The sequence below is a fragment of the Nannospalax galili genome, unplaced genomic scaffold, assembly GCF_000622305.1.
Source record: "Nannospalax galili isolate Female #2095 unplaced genomic scaffold, S.galili_v1.0 scaffold568, whole genome shotgun sequence".
Taxonomy (NCBI): Eukaryota; Metazoa; Chordata; class Mammalia; order Rodentia; family Spalacidae; genus Nannospalax; species Nannospalax galili.
In genome coordinates, this window is record NW_008359441.1 from 219247 (window position 1) to 238592 (window position 19346).

Below are 19346 nucleotides of genomic sequence, written 5' to 3' on the forward strand. Positions count from 1 at the left end.
CCCACCCCCAATATAATTTTTTTTTTTTTTTTTTTTTTTTTTTTTTTAATGTTGAAACTGAAGTGTTTCAGATTTTCTTGAAGTTGCTTCAGAGAACCCAATTAAGGCAAGGGTTAAGAATGTTCTGGAATCTCAGCTTCTCAGAAAGACTTCTTTTGCCAGTCTATCTAGAAGTCTCTCATCATTTTTATTCTCTGAAGCCTCTGTTCTGCTTTTTTCTTCGTAAGTCATCATGACTTTACTTCTTACGTAGTAGTCATTTGTGTATGACCTTTGCAAGAACTTAGGTTGCACAGGGACCAAGCCTTGGTCCATCTTCAGCATGTTTGTGTCCACAGCATATAGGAACACTACTTACAATATATTTATTTAATGACTAGTTTATGGTGTTTACTGTGCCTCTTTCTTGAAGCAGGATATCACTATGTAGCCCAGCTCAGTCTGGAACTCAGAGTCCTCCTGCCTCAGCCTCCTAAATGCTGGGATTATAGATGTACATTACCATACCTGGCCTTGATAGCTGCGACTTTTAAAATGAATTAATAAACAAATAATAGCCATCCAAAAGGGGCATGTACTCCATTTGTAAGTAGCAAGCTGCCCATCAGTACAGATATTCAGCTAGAAGCCCAGCAATTACCAAAGAAGGCTACTGTACAGTGGACCCCAGTAGATGGGCAAATGGGGAAGCGTGAGCTGTTCCTGCCTCTGGTGTCTGAAGATACAGCTTCTCCCAGCTGTACCCTCCCACAGCACCCTGTCTGTCATCTGTAGCTTCTTCTCTAAAACTCTGTTGTCCTCTGCCCTTGCCCCTCTGCCCTTGACTACGGCTCCTTGGGTGGTCCTTAGCCTTCCCAGAGATTATCTGTTTCGTTCATATGTAGCACTGGTGGAATCTGTCCTGGCAGTACGTTCTAAAAAGTTCCAATGGAAAGTTAGAAAAATTTGTTAACTGCAAAATTGCTTTGGGGCTTCCGTGCTGGTTCACTATTGGAATCATGGGTTCTGCTAACAAGGGAGCATACAGCTTCACACCCCCCACCCCCCACCCCAGGACTTGTCGAGTTTTGCTAGCTGCATAAGAGATGATAGTGAATGAGGCATCATCCACAACTTCAGGATCTCACATCTGCAGAGCAAGACAGCATAGTGAAAGCCTTTGGTCTTGCCTCCTCTGTCTGACACTTAAGATCAGAAGAGAATGACCATGATTTGAAAGTCTGTGACTTCCCTACCATTTAAGAACCAGAGATGTCCAGATGGGATGGCACACACCTGTAACTTCAGCACTCGAGAAGCTTGAGCTCTGTAGTGAGACCCTCTCTCATCAACAAAGCGAACAGAAGGGACAGTGGAAGGCTCTGTCATGAATAGAGACATCTGTCCTTTAACAATGAACTTCTATTTTCTTTTTGTTTGGTTTTTAACATCCAAGTTAAGAAACTTGCCTGGGAATCTGTATTGGAAAAACCAAGATTTCTAATTCCTGGGAATGAGAGAGAAAAGAGGTTTGTGTGTGTGTGTGTGTGTGTGTGTGTGTGTGTGTGTGTGTGTGTGTGTGTTCCCTAATCTCATTTAGAAAACTTAGGAGGTATTGAATAAAGCTGCTATTTGGGAAAAAAATGGTCTTAGTTAACATTTAATCCACCCACACATCTGCATATCTTGACCACAATAATTTAATCTTTTCACATTTAAGTTTCAGCTTTGTCTTTTATTGAAGAGCGTTTTTGATGTTTTTTTAATGAAATAGGACTTTGTTGTGAACTGTTTACACATCTGTTGTACAACTGTTGCTAGGGATATCGCTTAGTGTTGTCTATGGAAGGTCCCATGTGAGAAACGTCATCTGTAGTTCCTGGCCAAAGAGAGCTCTCTCCATCACAGGAATTGGCATACGGACTCCTTCCAGATAACAAGCACTCTATAAATATACTTTTTCCCTCTTTCCTGTGATACCAGAAATTTCTCAGGGACTTAATGGTCAGCAGAAAGTCCTAGCCTTAAGATGAGTTCGTCTGCTCCTCTTTCTCTGTAAGGGTTCTATTCGGTGTGTTTTATAGACAGTGGCAACCATATGCTTTCTTTTTGAAGTGTGTCAGGCTTTACCTTTCTACAGGCTGGATCTACTGTGATCCAGTCTGAAAACTAGGTCATCAGAATACAAAATGACCTGCTTGAAAAAATAAATTTTCACTGGAGCACCAAGACACTTTTCACCAATATATTGCCAATGGCTAACCGCAGGGAATCACAAAGCATGGCGTATTTACTATGGTGGAGGCTGGCTATCCCACCCAGAAATCAGGTACATGATGAAGGTTGCTACAGATTTGGAATGCAAATGTCTTAGCTAGCCAGCCAGATGTGGTGGTGCGTGCCTTTGATCCCAGCACACTAGGGCAACAGAGGCAGGTATATCTCTGTGAGTTTGAGGCCAGTCTGTTCTACATAGCAAGTTCTAGACCAGCCGGGGGGTACATAGTGAGCTCCTGTCTCAAAACAAAGGAATTCTTAGGTATCAATCTTTAATCCACATCATATAGACAATTAAATGGATTTGTCTTTTGAAAGCTACACACGTGGTCTTCGTTCGTACACAAACATGCAGGCGAACAGAATTGTATATGATGTTGTCCTTATGAGGACAGCTGCTTTCTGAGTCAGTGTAATCACTGTTTGGTGTCTGTCTGTCTCCTCCCAACTCCTCCTGACTGTGTCCTCTTTTCATGTCTTTGCCTCTAGAGGAAGATCGATGCAAACTCTACTGCAAGGCCGAGAACTTTGAATTTTTTTTCGCAATGTCTGGCAAGGTGAAAGACGGAACACCTTGCTCCCCACACAGAAAGGATGTTTGTATCGATGGGGTTTGTGAGGTGAGAGAACATTCCTGCCTCAGAGTGCACAGCCATGCTTGTGTTTCAACATATCCAACGTGTTCCATGAGCACTCCTGAGAGAGTCCGTGCAGGAGACGTGGGGAGAGTTGACCGAATGTTGTACATCTTGTACATCTCTGAGCCCCACGCTCATTTCTGCAGGACCTTGTGCAGTTATGTCCATTTCTGCTTTGCTCCACTTACCTCTGTGTAGAATGCTGTGATGATGACACTTACTTTTGTATCCATGAAATAATTAAGGTGGTAATCTCTTAGTGCCTGTCTATGATGTACGCCACTGCATTATTAGAGCCTTGGGGGCCCATTTTGATGTTGCTGATTTTATTTCTAATCATTCTCTTGGCGACTCACTTTCTCTTCCATTTAAATTTTCCTATGATCACTTCATCCTTTTCTGGTGTGTGTGTGTGTGTGTGTGTGTGTATGCATGTGTGTGCATGTGTGGGTGGGTGTGCATGTGGATGGGTGTTCACATATGCATGTATGTGTATATGTGCATGTGGATAGGTATTCATGTATCCATGTGGGTGTGCATATGTGTGTGCATACATGTGCATATGTGTGCATGTGGAAGGGTGTTCAGGTATGAATGTGTGTACATGTGTATATGTGAATGGACATTCAGATATATAAGTGCCTGTACATATGTATGTGTATAAATGTGTGTATGTATGCATATGGAAGAATGTTCAGGCATGCATGTGTGTGTATATGTGCATGTGAATGAGTATTCATGTATGCATGTGGGTGCGTATATGTGTGTGCATACATGCATGTGGACATGTCAGGGTGTTCAGGTATGCATGTATGTGCATATGTGTATATGTGGATGTGGGTAGGCATTCATGTATACTTGTGGGTATGCATATGCTTATGTGTATGTGTGCATGTAGAAGGGTGTTCATGTATGCATGTGGGTGTTCATGTGTGTGCACATGTGTGTGCATGCAAGTGGGTATTCATGTATGCATGTGCATGTGCATGTGAGTGAGTGTTGGTGTGTATATGTACATGTGTGTTTGAACATAGTTGTGTCGGTGGTGTATTCATGTGTGTGCATGTGTATGGGTATGTGCATAAATAAATATTGTCCTGCATGCTTGTGATTCATTCTTAGAGCTGGCCTGAAACTCTTACCTGGCATTAGAAGGTGATGCTTTGACCCATTTCACAAATGTGAAATCTAAGCCTTTGCTCAATTGTGCAAATTGCTAAGCCCTACGTTTGCCGGGGGAGGGACAGTCACTTTCTTCAGCAGGGGGCTGGCCACCAATAGGTTGCCCATGCCCCAGTGGACAACCCCACACTCATGCCCATATGCTTGGCACTACTTAGTTTAAGTGGTTTAAACAGTAAAAAGAAAAGGAGACATGAGGTCGGGAGGGAGATACGCTTGGGGCTGGGGTTTTCTCCAGATGGATTTGGAGTGGGGCAGGGGATGGATATGATCAAGATAAGCTGTAAACATGGATGAACTTCTCAAAGAATAAAACGATATTATCAAACTAGAATAGCAGAGGAGAGCTCTGAGCCCCAGTCTGACTTGAGCCTGCAAGTTTCACTGGGTGCTGCCTCCCTAGTGTTTAAACACAGAAAAGCGTGTGCCTCTAGTTAGACACCGCCCCCCCAGGGCCTCTCTCAACTTTGACTCCTTCCCTCCTTTTTGTGACAGCCAGTGGGATGCGATCATGAACTTGGCTCCAAAGCAGTTTCAGATGCATGTGGTGTTTGCAAAGGCGATAATTCGACATGCAAGTTTTATAAAGGCCTGTACCTCAGTCAACACAAGGCAAATGGTAAGAGCTGCCGCCCTGCTGCCCTTGCTAGTGCAGCTCAGCGTCTGCCTCTGCATGGGTGAGAGTTGTGCCAATGTAGTCCTTGCTTCCCTGACACAGCAATGATAGCTTTGTCACATGTGCAAGGGAGGCTGGGGCACAATTTCAGGGTGAGGAGTTTCATCAATGCCAGTGAGGTGGCTAAGCAGGTAAAGAGCTTGCAGTACAAGCCTGATAACCTGAGTTTGTTCCCCAGACCCCAAAGTGGAGGAAGAGAACTGAAGGGCTGAAGAGGTGGCTCGGTGATTAAGAGCACTGGCTACTCTTGCAGAGGACCAGGGTTTGGTTCCCTGCACCCACATGGCGGCTAACAACTCTATGTAACTCCAGTTTCAGGAGAGATCCAGTGCCCTCTTCTGACCTCAGTTGGCATAGTATGCATGTGGTACACTAATGTACATGCAGGCAAAACACTCATACACATAAAATAAATATTTTAAAACAAAAAAATAAGAGAATCGACTCTGGAAAGTTGTCTTCTGACTGTAGCACATAGATGTGCACGTGTGTGCGTGCTGGTGCCCACACACAGTAATAATAACATTTTTTAAAAAGCAGCATGTTGAGGGAAAGCCTTCCTACTTTGTGGTTTGAACCACCAGGTCTGTCTTGTGCTTCACATGTGTTTGTTAAAGTCACAGCAGAAGTTTGAGGATCTAGACTCCAAATGGGTCACGCATATTTGAAAGGAATTACTGGACCGTCTTATAGGAAACTAAAGTTGAGCCACAGTTTTCCAGATAGCACTATTAAGAATACACGGCCCCAAGTTGCCAGGTGGGTAAAAAGCAATAAAGGGTAATCTCAACTTTGAGCCCTTCAGTGTCCTGGGAGGAGGAAGTGTGCTCCTCCTCGTGCTTCACCCATCCATAGACATGCTTGCTGCGAAATTGCGAGGCCCTGTGCTCTTCCTCCGGTGTTTCTGTCACTCAGAAAATGAAATAATACAGTGTTGGAGAGATGGCTCAGTGGTTAAGAGCACTGGCTGCTCTTGCAAAGGACCTAGGGTTTGGTTCCCAGCACCCACATGGCAGCTATTAATTCATAACTCTAGTTCCGGAGAATCTGATGCCGTCTTCTGGCCTCTTCAGGCACCTGGATGTACATGGTAAACTATCCCCCCCTACACACACACATACACAAAAATAAAAAATTTTAAGAAAAAAGAAAAGGAAATGATTATTTTCCTTCATAGAGGAGGAGTGATATTAGGGAGCGACGCCATCAAAATGGACACTGCCTCCTGCTGGGCATTTCTAGTCACTGTTTTCCAGTATCCAATATTGAACTCAGAAAGGTTCTACTGTCTCGATTTAGAATATTATCCAGTGGTCACCATCCCGGCTGGGGCCCGGAGCATCGAGATCCAGGAGCTGAAGATTTCCTCCAGTTATCTTGCTGTTCGAAGCCTCAGTCAAAAGTATTACCTGACAGGAGGCTGGAGCATCGACTGGCCTGGGGACTTCCCCTTTGCAGGGACTACGTTTGAATACCAGCGCTCCTTTAACCGCCCGGAACGCCTGTATGCACCAGGACCCACAAACGAGACACTGGTCTTCGAAGTAAGCCCGATTTCACTCTCTGTGCCTCTTGTGGCATTTACAGTGATGTCTGAGCAAACGCAGGGGACTCTTCACTCAATTCTTTCCTAAGAATTCTTTGCAGAGTGTAAAGGCAGTTAGCAACGGTAAGTTAAGGAAATGGGGGCAGAAATCCAGGGGGTCGCCAAAAGAATGTGTTCCGGTACAGCTCTAAATACCACTCTTCCATCAGTTTGCTTGCCTTTTATTAACACCAAGGAACACAGCAGGAATATGGGTGAGATTACCCTGCGTGTGTCTGCCATTTGGAGAGTCCACTGTAGCTATTCCCGGGAGAGATCAGCTGGCCTGGGAGGCAGGATTATTTGGTAGAAAAAAACGCTTACTTGAATGTCAGCAGGGGCTTACTCATCTTAATTTTGTAGGCTGTAGCTTCTGCTAACGAAACAAAAAGAAATGGAAAAAATATAAGTGGGTCATAGAAACAGTGAACACAGCCAACATATCTCCACCTCAATCTGAAAGATTGTTAACGTCTGCACATTTCCCTGAGTCCTCTGTGTCTCTTCCCACCCTGGGACTGATGGTTTGCTCTCAAAAGCAAGTGATTTACTTCAGTGTGTGTAGAACTGATACTAATACTTACCAAAGTAACATAACCAGGTGTTTTTGTTACTCATTTAAACTTCAGTTTCTTGACTGTACAATTAGAGGAGAAAACTTACTGTTACTCAGATCTCTGATACTGTCACAAAATGCTTGACATGCTCATCTTACATAGAGGAAAGGTTTGTTTTGATTCAGTTTTGACTCAGTTTGCTAGATTGGCTCTATGGCTTGTACTGTGGCCATGGCAGCATCAAGATTATTTTGTGGAAGAAGATGGCAGCCAGGAATGAAAGAGAAAGAAGGGGGTCAGAGGTCATAAAAATCCCCTTCAGTGACCTCACTTCTTCCTCCAACTAGGCTCTGCTTGTTAAAGGTTCCACACACCTAACATATCACGGGCTAGGGACCAAGTCTCTGCCACTTGGGCCTTCGGAGGTCTCCTATCCAAACAAACCTTACCCACTGACTTGTCAGAAAGGAAGGGACTCAGGTGTGGAGAAGAGTTAAAAGTCTTTCATAACTCAGGAAGAAGCAGAGGAGAACCAGAGTTGGCACTGCCTCCATCCCAGGGGATCAGTTACACTGTTCTCTCTGCTCACACAGAGGAAGCAGAAATCAGGTACAGCTACAGTGATCACTGTTTCTCAGGATGCCCCCTACTCCTTCCTGTGCTTAGGCATTGTGATAACTGGCTTCAGGCATTAGTTACTTCTGTGTTTTGGGGGGAAAGGTATATGTGTTTGGGTGTTGCAAATTTATGTAGGTACATGGGTATGTGCGTGTGTTTGAACGTGAGAGTAGAGGCCAGAGATCAAGGCCAGGTGTTATTCCTCAGCCTCCTTCCATCTTGTTTTTGTGACAAGGTCTCTCGGTGGCTTGAAACTTATAGATTAAGCTAGGCTGAATAACCAGCAGGCCCCAAGGATACACCTATCTCTGCCTCACCAGCCTTGGGATTACAAGTGTGTGCAACCATGCCGAGTTGTTTTATATGGGTTCTGGGGATCGAACTCATATCCTTGAACTTGCACAGCAAACTACAGTTACTGAATCCCCATTTTACAGATGAGAACATTTAGTCTTCAAGAGTTTGTGTAACATGTAAGTGGCAGGACTGACACTGGAATTCAAAACTTTCTAACTTGGTTGCCCAGGGCATTATCTTATGCCAAAGATGCCAGAATGTTTCAGCCACTCAGCTTGGTAGGGCCTTCACTATGTGAAACTGTTGATGGTAGGCAGTACAGAAGGATGTGAGAGGCGGGGAGCAGAGTGGGAACCCGGTAGCCTGTTGCTCAGGAATGTCTACTACCCAGATTCTTTAACTTTTTTGGTGGTTCTGGGAATTGAACCCCAGGCCTTGCTCATGATTGGCATATACTCTACCACTGTGCTACCTGCGCAGCCCCGCTCACTGGATTTGAATTCAAAAGATTGTGGGAACACACCCAAGCATCTTTCCCAATAGATGTAAACCTGTGGCAACTCAAAAGCTGGTTTGACCGTGGAGTGTGAAGAGTGGTGTCAGAAATGTCTGAAGTTTGCTTGACTCTCCTTAGTTCATTCTCTCTGGATCATGCATATTAAGACTCTGCGTTCACTGTGTTCTTGGCACACTGTCATTGTCCTCGTTCCTATGGGGTTTCTGCATCCTACATCCTGTATTATCTAAGGACACTCGGGTCAGATTTGTGAATGACGAAGCCTGTTCCAAAGGCAGATTCTTCTTCTTGTAAGCTGAAACTCTTCATTCATTTCCCTCGTTGCCCAGCTCAGTGGGCTTACACCATTCTTTGAACAGATTCCATGCTACTGTGCTGCTGGTGGTGACTGTGTGCAACTCTCGAAGGCTCTGTGCTGAAAGCAGAGAACATGGATTTCTCTTGCCCTGTGTCGGGGGGAGTTTAGATTCCATGTGTGTTGAGTTATTCCGGTTGAATTTATATGACATCTTGAATTTTCCCTAATGGATTCTTAGATTTGCCAGAAAGCAGAAAAGTGAAAACACCCAGCTACTGAGTTACTGTGTTTCATTCCCTGAGTATATGTTGTATACCTCACTGACAGTAGACTGGATGGCTGGAAGGATGGATGGATGGTAGATGAATGGACACACACATATGTACGTATGTATAGATAAAACAGAAAATGAAAAAAATAACAAAAAACCTTCCCTGGTATCAATGTGCTGGAAATTACAGTGGCATGTTGCACAAGTAAACAAAGAACACAAAGTAACAGAATGTGGCCAACTCCCTGGAAGAAAATAAATCTAAAGAGAGAGAACAGAGACCTTCTCTAGATTAGGGGCTTTGCAAAGAACTACCACCTAAGGTGATTCTTGAGGGACGTGGAGAACAGCCAAGTGAAGAGTTTGGAAACTTCAGGGAAAGGAAATAGTTGAAAATGAATTAATGCCTCAGTTGAGAACTTTAAGAAACAGAAAGTCCAATCTAACTGTGCTAGATAACTTTAGTGTCAACTTGACACACCTGGGTTGAGGGAGCCTCAGTTGGTGAATTGCCTCTATTGGACTGGCCTGTGGCCATGTCTGTGGGGAAACTTCTTTATTGATGAGTGATGTGGGAGGGCCCAGCCCACTGTGGGTGGTGCCACCCTGGGCAGGTGGGCCTATGTTCCATAAGAAAGCAGGCTGAGCAGGGGCCAGGGGAGCAAGCCAGTAAGCAGCATTCCTCTATGGCCTGTGCTCCAGCTCCTGCCTGCAGGTTCCTGTTTTGAATTCCTACCTTGGGCTCCCTCAGGAATGAACTCAGGAGATGTAACCCAAATACGAGTTGTTATTGGTCAAGGTCTTTTGTCACAGCAGTGGAGAAACAAGCTAGAGCACTGATTGAAGTATGATGAGGACATGCTGGGACATGGGCTGGGTGTAGAGGGGAGTAGGACCCAGATGACATAGAAAACAATGTTGAGAAATGCGGGATTTGCGATAAGAACAGCATCTGGATCTTTCCAAGATGGGTGTGTTCGGAAATCCCTCTGGCTGCTGTGTGAAAATGTGATTCGTGGGACACAAAGTGAGCTGAGGAATCAAGGAAACTTGATTCATCTAGAATACAAGTTAAGAAGAGCTAGAAGCTGAAACTGAGAGGGTAAATCTAGAGGAAGTGTAGCTGTTTATAAAATATTATAAATTGATTTCAAAAGTTCTAGAGATGTGCAGGATATGGACTTTGAGGGAGAGGACAGAATTGAGAACCAACCTCAGACTTCTCCCTGTGGCATTTGGTGGGTATTTCAAGGATGCCTTGAAGTAGGGTTAGGGATGAGGGGTGTCTTAGTTTGTTCTTCATTGCTGTGACAAAATACTCTGACCAATACCAACTTGGGGAGGAAAGGGTTTATTTGTCTTACATCTCCCAGGTCGCATGCAGTTCATCAGGGAGCCCAAGGTAGGAACTCAGGGCAGGAACCTGGAGGCAGGAGCTGGAGCACAGGCCATGGAGGAACGCTGCTTACTGGCTTGCTCCCCTGGCCCCTGCTCAGCCTGCTTTCTTATGGAACATAGGCCCACCTGCCCAGGGGTGGCACCACCCACAGTGGGTTGGGCCCTCCCACATCACTCATCAAGAAGATGCCCCTCAGACATGGCTACAGGCCAGTCCAATAGAGGAAATTCCCCGATTGAGGCTCCCTCAACCCAGGTGTGTCAAGTTGACACTAAAGCTATCCAGCACAAGGGGAGAACTCCATTTTAGCCTCCTAGTATTTGAGATGCATCTTCAATATTCAGGAAGCATCCATGAACAGGCAGTGGTGTATGTTTTAAAATGCCGCAGAGCTATCTTGGAATGGATGGACACAAGATCCTAGAAACCCCTGAGGTGATGCAGCTGTGTGTTAACTGAGCCGAGAGCATAGGTCTCCTGAGGGCACTATTGAATGGCAGATGACACTTCCAGTGGCCTGCTATAGGAAGCCCATGTGTACCGGGACCTGTGACTCAGCAGGCTTTGCCAGGTTTTGTATGTAATTGCCCTGCAGTGGTATACTAGAATTCTGTCATGTGATTCTTGTTCTGCACCTGCTCCATACTGGACTGGAGATGTCCTTGTTGGTGACAACAGGGATGATATCCTAGGTGCTCTTTCTCTTGTTTCCTTATGTATTCTAAGAGACTTGAAATCTGTGCCTGCATCCCATGTTCAGAATCTCTGCAAGTTCATTTCAGCTCCTTTTCTCTAAACAGTCTAGAATTGAAATCTAGGGAATGGTACTGCTCACGGTGAGCTGGGTCTTCTCATCCCAATTCACCCAATTAAGAAAAATCTCTTGAGGCCTGACAGATGGCTCAGTATTTAAGTGACCTTGCTGCTCTGGCAAAGGACCTGGGTGCAGTTCTCAGCACCCATGTGGTGGCTAACAACCATTGTGACTCCAGTTCCAGGGGACCCAACGCCCTCTTCTGGCCGATGCAGGCGCTTCATGCACATGGTGCACCTCCATACATGCCGGCAAAGCATTCATACACATTGAAAGAAAGATTTGTGTAAGAAAAAAATCTCTTACGGGCATGTCCACAGGCAGACCTGATCTAGGATCAATCCCTCATTGAGTCCTTTCTCCCAGGTGATTCTAGATTGTGTCAAGGTAACAATAAAAACTAACCATATGGTATTATGTGGCACTAGTTTTAAATGTTTACTGGAGAAAGAAAAAAGACAGATGACCAAAACTAACCATATGCAACTTATGATTTGAAAGTTAAAAGTGCAGGTTAACTTGCTAGTGTAACTTGGACAAGTTTCTTAATGTCCATGCCCCTCTTTATAAAACAGATAAATAATGCAGTCTTCTGCGCACCTGATAGACATATTTTAAGAAACACTAATCCTAAACCTCAGACCTCAGTGAGCAGACTGGTGACTAGAGACCAAATCCACCTCCCAGATCACATACCAATGAAATAGAATGGACCAATGTCTTAATAGCATGGGATTTCTTGTTAGAAATGTGAATTTTTAAATTGTTTAAGAAAAAGAAACTTTGGGAACTAGTGGATATTTGAAGTTGCAAACTTAGTCATAGACCTTGACCCCAGCTCTGGCTATACCAGAGCCTTTTAAACTTCACCCAGTCTGGCTCTTTTTCATCACCTGATAAATTTTTAGGTACATAGGTATATAGAATGTGTATTCTAGCCAGACATTTACTGATAATAAATCACAAAGAAATTTATTTTATTTTAGATTTGTTTTCTTCTGAGACAGGGTCTCCCTGTAGCCCCAGCTGGCTTAGAACTCACTATGTAGACCAGGCTGACCTCCATCTCACAGAGATCTGCCTGCCTCTGCCTCCCAGGTGCTGGGATTAAAGGCATGTGCCACCATGCCTAGAAAAGAAATTTATTTTAAAGCTATTCTTTAATATATAAATAATTTTGCCATTTACCAAAAGTGAAAACAAATTTGTATACTGCTGAAATGGAGGTCTTGTTTATTTTTATATAAAGGTTTATACTTTGGCTGCATATTGGATACTGCAGAACATAAACCACCTTAACATTTTCTAGAGAGTTCATCAATAATTTGATTGTGTAATCGTCAATGTTGAGAATAACACGTCACATAAATACATAGTATAAAACAGCAGAGGTATGCTTAAGGGCCATTCCAGAAATTGTCAGAAATTCTGCCTTAATCTCAAGACAAATTAAATTAATTTGCAGTATTGGCTTCAGACCTATGACTTCTCTGGTTCCTCCAAGAGGTCTTTGAGCCATCACTAAGTGAGTTTTCACAAGCCCAGTTGTGTGAGGGGAGAGGAAAAAATAAAAATGAGGAAGCCAAGCTAAACGGGGATCTCAGCGTCTTCCACAGGCAGCTGGAGGTCAGCACGTGCCTGATGAGAAAGGGTCTGCTGTATGACACGGCATTTTCAGAATGTTGTTTCCCTCCACAGTTTTATGCATAAACACAAAACGGCTCCAGCTTTTCATAGCTCTGTTTGTAATGTGAGCTTTGTTATTAAGCATATATGCTGTGCAAAAACAAAAACCTACGTGGAGAAATAAGAAGTGGTGGGAAGGGAGGGACAGAGTTACTGAGTTGCTTCTTCCTTCATCTGTAAACGCTGAGCATCCAGTGGTCTGCAGGGAGCAGGTTAAGTAGACTTTGGAGATGCTGATATGATCATGATGATCACGATGTCAGCTGCAGCCCGAGCCTTTTCTATTGTGCTTTGGGTCTAACCTAAACATAGTTGCATATTTTACTCAGCTGCATTATTTAGTCCTGACAAAACTACTAATCATTCGTGCTGTTCACTAGGTACAAGACTTTTCCTGATATTTAAAGGCAATTTTTAAGAAGTAGGATTGGAGTTCTAGAATTGATCAGCTTTAGCCATTGTCTCTTTCTAAATAATTCCATTGTCTCTTTCTAAATAATTCCTTAACATTTAACATATCAAGAGAAATACTGACTAGATCTAAATGGAATCATATAAACATGTACTGTAGGTCCAGTGGACTGCATATAATGTCCTTAAAGATAGCTTTTAATTATATTTCTTTAATTTGGGAAAGGGTACATGCCACAGCATGGGTGTGGCGCTCAGGGAACAACTTGAAAGAGTATTTCTCTCCAACCATGTGGGCTCCAGGCATAAAACTTAGGTCATTAGGGTTGGTGGCAAGCACCTTTACCCACTGAGCCATTTGCTGGCCCCTTAAAAATAATTTTTACTACATATAAACAGCAAGAACAACAGTCATATCTAAAGCAATATACAATTATAGAGCCACCACCATGGAACAAAATCACTTCTGCTTGGCTGTTGGTTCCCAAAGTCTTAGCTTATATTCCCATTCCAGCAACAGAGTGAATGAAAGCATTAACTGATATCCTAGAAATATCACCTGCCAGAAAACCATCTGCATAGATGACCCAGGAGACATGCCTTGCTTACATTCTTCAAAGTAGATATAGTTCTATTTTCAATGTACAAATATAGTAAATCAAAAAAAAATGTTTTAGAAAGGGAAGCAGGCTGAAGAGTTGGCATTGGCTGCTCTTGTAGAGGACCTGGGTTCCATTCTCAGTACTTGCATGGCAGCTCAAAACTGTCCATAACTCAGTTCCAGGGGATCTGGTGCCCTCTTCTGGATCTGGTGCTCTGGGCATTTCATACACACAAGCAAAACACTTATACACATAAAATTAAAATAAAGTTACATATATATTTGAAGCTTAAATCCCTCGGGAGGCAGGGGCAGGTGGATCTCTGCAAGATCAAGGCCACCCTGGTTCACATTAGGACTTCCAGCTGTGACTAGGGAGACCCTGTCAAAAAACAAACAAAAAAAATTCAACGATCTAGTACTGTGTCTACTTTATATTTTTAAAGAATTTGGGCTATTTAAATTTTGTTACTCTCAGGAGACCATGATCACCCTTCTGGTTTTAATCACATTTATTTTCCTCCACAATTGATAGAACATAGTAATTTTTTATAACTAAAATTGTAGGGACTGGAGAGATGGCTCAGCTGTTGAGAGTACTGACTGTTCTTGCAGAGGACCTGCGTTCAGTTCCCCACATGGTGGCTAACGACTTTCCTTAACTCCAGTTCCAGGGAATCTGATGCCGTCTTCTGACCTCCATGGGCACTGCACGACACAGGTGCACTTACATACATGCAGGCAATACACCCGTGTACACAAAATAAAAGATAAAAGTAATAAATAAAAATGTTTGAAAACTAAAGTTACAGTAAGTAGCACCTGGCTTCCCCATGCTGCTGTGGCAAGACAGGAGGTGGGGACAAATTAGTGCCCGGAAGTCTGCAGGGCCAAACCAGAGACCCTGTCTCAAACAAGGTGAAAGGTGAGGCTGTCCTCTCATCTCCACACAACACCATGCCACCCTCATACCTTTACTCACGCAGACATACACACATACATCCTACACAAAAAAAATTACAGTAAGTAATAAATTATATTTTCCCCAAACTAGACTATATGTTTGTGTCCAAGTGATACATGCCTTTATTCTTTAAAGCAAGTTAAGTGACGTTCTTATCCCTTTCCACACAGCTGTGAATTGAATGAAAATGAATGCTTGTGGAGCCAAAAATATGTTCGTTCCAATATAAAAATGTTGACTGTGTTTTACAGTCCTGTGGGATGCTGAAATCAGTGTGGGAACTCACCAGAAGAAAACTGCTGCTCCATCCACAGAAAGCAAAAGTCTATGAAAAATACTTTCCTTGCCATTTCAAATCACTGTGTGTTCCATACTTTCTTATAACAGCATAAAATTCAGCACAGAGATAGCTTTGCCCAAACACTCAGGAGCAGCACTAGCAGGATAATGCCCCTCCTCCTTTGCCATTTATACGTGTTGCCAGTGTTCTAGTAGAATCACATCACCAACCACCATGAGATGCACTGAGAACACGACTCTCAAGGAAGCCGCTTGCTTTTGTTTTCCTTTAATGTCTGATTTTTATTGATTTTTGTGAATTTTATACATTTTAATCAAATTTAGATCCATCTGTACCACCCCACCATGCCCAATTTCGTGTACTCTATTATATATTAGCCTACAGAATTTGCTGTGGCACCATCCACTGGAGCCTGGTCAACCTACCAGGAGTCTTGCCATTAAATGAGACCAACTCTACCCCTCCCAGCAGCCATTGGTTGCCAATAGTTCCTCAGGTAGAGCTGGGGTTTCTTACCACCCCATATGCTGGTGTCTGGCTTGAGCTTACGTGGTATTTGTGCATGCCGTCACCATTGCTGTGAGTTCATATGAGTCACTGCCCAGCTGTCTGGAAAACGCTGTTTCCTTGTGAGCGTCCACTATCTCTGGCTCTTTAAATCTTTCTGCATCCCTCGTCCACAATGATCCCTGAGCCCTGGGAAGCAGACATTTGATATAGGTGTCCTATTCAAGGATAAGCACTCTGCAGTCTCTTATTCTCTGTATGTTGGCCACTTGTGGGTCTCTGTGTTAATCTCCCATCTGCTGTATAACGAAGCTTCTCTGGTGAGAGTCAAAAGATGCATTAATCACGGCAGGTCTGGGAGAGCTGTGATGTCTGATTTTTTTAATTAAGCGTGTGTTCGGCACCTAACACCCAGGTCTGTGTTAGCTACTAAAGAGGCATCACTGGCTAAAATACAGATTTTATCGCCCAACCTTTGTTCTTAGGTCTTTTAATGTCTTTATTCTTTGGCAGATTCATACATATATACAATGTGTCTTGATCATATCCATCCCCAGCTTACCCTCTCTCTCCCCTGGACACTGAACTCAACACATGCCCCACACACCTTTACGCCCCTTTTTGTTTTTAACCATAACCCACTGTGGTTTCAAGTCTTATAAAAAATTATATCTTTCATTTATTCTTTGAAAAGTTCATTTGTTCAATGTGTTTGTGTATGGCCATCCATCATTACCTCTCTCCAACTCCCCCTACTTCCCCTATTATCCTGTTCCCTCCCAAATTCATGTTCTCCTTCTCTTGTTACACTTCCTGAGTCCAGTTAGTGCCACATGTATGCAGGGATGTGGAGCTACCCACTGGCGATGGGAAACCTATCAATTTGGCCGTGTCCCCAAAGTTGAGTGTCTCTCAGCAACTACCAACTGCTAAGGAATGTAAGGAAGATTACCACATTTTGGTACACGGATCCCATTCTTTTGGAAAGTGCCATAGGCCAGACAGAGAACACCTATATAAGTACTTGGTGATTTGACTCAGAAGCTACCAAGTGACTTGAAATGAGTCACTTTGATTGTCTGAGTCGAAGACAATCTTCCTTCCTTGGGAAATAATTTCCCCAGGATGAGCGGATGCTATCCACATTCTTCTACAGCATCTTTTACAGTTCCTGAAACCCCATATTACCAGAGGATGACTTATTTCTTTGTGTAGCTTCTATTGACATTCTAGAACACTCTAGAATACTAGGAGAAAAATTTCGAAGTATGAAGGGAATGCTACCTCATTCTAAAATTCATTATTTTAAAAGTGCAATCTTTTAAATCAGAAAATCTTACGTGGAGGAAAGAATAAAGTGATGAAAGGACAGCTTCTGCCACCAAAGTTGGGAGCCAGGAGGACTAGAGCCAACCCCTCCTCCCCATCTTCAACTGTGAAGTCCTTAGGAAATTCCTGGGCTTCCGTAGTACATGTTAACAGCATTGTATTTGATCATCTGTTCAGACTGGCCTTAGAACCACACAAAAGGAAGGCGATGTACAGGGAATTATATTTAAAGCCATGCACTTAAAAAAAATTATTTGTGTGTGTGTGTGTGTGTGTGTGTGTGTGTGTGTGCGCGCGCGCACGTGTGTGTGCACTTGCCTGTGGAGGCCAGAAGAGGGCATCAGAGCTCCAGGAGCTGGAGTTTCAGGTGTTTGTAGTTACTAGGAACTGAACTCTGGTCCTTTCTGAGAGCTGTGCAAGTTCTAACCTTTGAAGCATCTCTCCAGTTCCAGGCATGCACTTTGATCTCCTGAAATGCTAGAGGACTCAGAAACCTGCTTCACCCAGGGCGAATGTGAATAATTTACATATTGGGAGTTGTTAACCAATGAGGTCACAGAAGACTCTTTGTGATTGCCAGGGGAGGTGATTGTGTCTTCCTAGTGTGGTGGGGTCACCAGATCTTTCTACACATCTCTTGGCCTTCTCTAGTATAAGGAAAAGTAATATAATTCTGGGAATGATTGACAGATGTCAGTTAGTCCCCCAAATACATACATGGCCTGACAAAAAACAAAAATGCCTTCTGCTCCTGATTAATTTTATATGTCAGGATTTTATAGATGTCTTCATAGGCACCTGAAAGATTAATGTAAATGGAAAACAGACTTCAACTTTTACCACTAAGTTCCGAGCCAGTCCTGTTTTGAAATGTCATCTGAATCATAGGCATGCCCTCTCTTTGGGTCCTTGGCTCTGTCTCACTTCAGCATTTGCACAGGTGGAAGTCAGTCTGGCCTCACAGTGGGCAAGGGAAATTCCTGAGGGTGATCCCAGGTTTCTATGAGTGTTTAAGGCCTTCAGTTTTTATAGGCATGATTTAATCCCATCTGCTTTGAAATGCAAACTCAGACACAAAGTAACGACTTAACATTTCTATGTTGTTCAGAGACAATGCTAGACAGACAGACAGACAGACACACACACACACATACACTCTGCAGCCCCCAAAAGAAATAAACACTGATTTGGCAGTCAGCAACTTTCTGAGATCACAACAGATACAGTTTTTATAAAACCAGACAGTTTCCATTTATTTCAACTCATTCTCTACAACATAAGTCTGGTATAAAGACTAAAAAAATTTCTCATTAAACTTATGAACTTGTTATCTGAAAGATTTAAAAGTGAGCTTATATTTGAATACTGGGGCATTGTATATTGTTAATTACGTTATATGACTGGGTATGACTGCTAATTCTGCACGCCAAATCAAATTTAGTGTGTGTGTGTGTGTGTGTGTGTGTGTGTGTGTGTGTGTGTATGTGTGTGTGTTTGGGGTATGAGAATTAAATTCTCAAGTGATAGGAATCTAAAACATGATCATCACAGTCAAAAATTTTTTTCTTTCCTTTTAGTTGTTTGAGAATGGATCTCCTTGTAGCCCCAGCTGGCCTGGAATTTGCTATGTAGACCAGGCTGGCCTTGATTTCACAGAGAGCCTCCTGCCTTTGCCTCCCCAGTGTGGGGTTAAAAGTGGTTTACCACCAAACATGGTGTCTGAGTCGAGACTTATAAACAGCCCCTTTGAAAGAAAATAATTTCATCTGAAGTTGCTGTGTATATGTGGGGCACTTTGGACATTTTTTTCTGGAAATGTCACACATGTATGTGATGTATTTTATCATAATCACCCAATTTCCCTCCATTATTCCTTTTCCACCTGCACTGAACCGCTCTTCACAAGTTTTCCTCCTACTTTTCTGTATGTCTGTCTCTGTCTCTCTGTCTGTGCCCCCTCTCGTGTGTGTGCGTGTGTGTGTGTGTGTGTGAGTTACTTTAATTGCAGTTTGCTGAGCATGGGTATGGGACTATTTACTGGAGCATGGGCCAGTTACCAGTGTCTGCACCACCTCCCCCAGGAACCATTAACTTCCAGTAACTCCTTGGGGGAGGGGGAGGGCCTCAGGAGCCCCTTCCTTCTCCATGGTAGGATCTCCTGTCGGTCTTCTGCAGGTAATCAGAGTTGCTGTGAGTCGATGAGCACCACAGCCGTGTCGTGTCCCAAAGACAGTATTTCACAGCTCTCCTCCCCAACCTCTGGCTCTTGCAATTCTTTCTACCCCTCTTCTTTGATGATATAGGGGATGATATAGGTGACTGTTGAGGGCTGAGCACTCAACAGTCACTTACTCTGAGCACTTTGACCAGTTCTAAGTCTTTGCATTTACCACCACTGAACTTTTGAATATGGCTGAAAACTTCATTTTTTTTTTCCAT

The 19346-nt window shown here is 43.4% G+C and overlaps 1 protein-coding gene across 1 annotated transcript in view; it reads left to right on the forward strand.

Annotated features, from left to right (window-relative positions):
• The window catches only part of Adamts18 (ADAM metallopeptidase with thrombospondin type 1 motif 18), a 161630-nt gene that overhangs the window by 112099 nt on the left and 30185 nt on the right, over positions 1-19346 (forward strand). The window contains exons 14-16 of the mRNA XM_008822946.2: positions 2746-2876; positions 4572-4695; positions 6052-6296. Coding sequence (XP_008821168.1) covers positions 2746-2876; positions 4572-4695; positions 6052-6296 — 500 coding nt within the window. The remainder of the gene's footprint in view (positions 1-2745; positions 2877-4571; positions 4696-6051; positions 6297-19346) is intronic.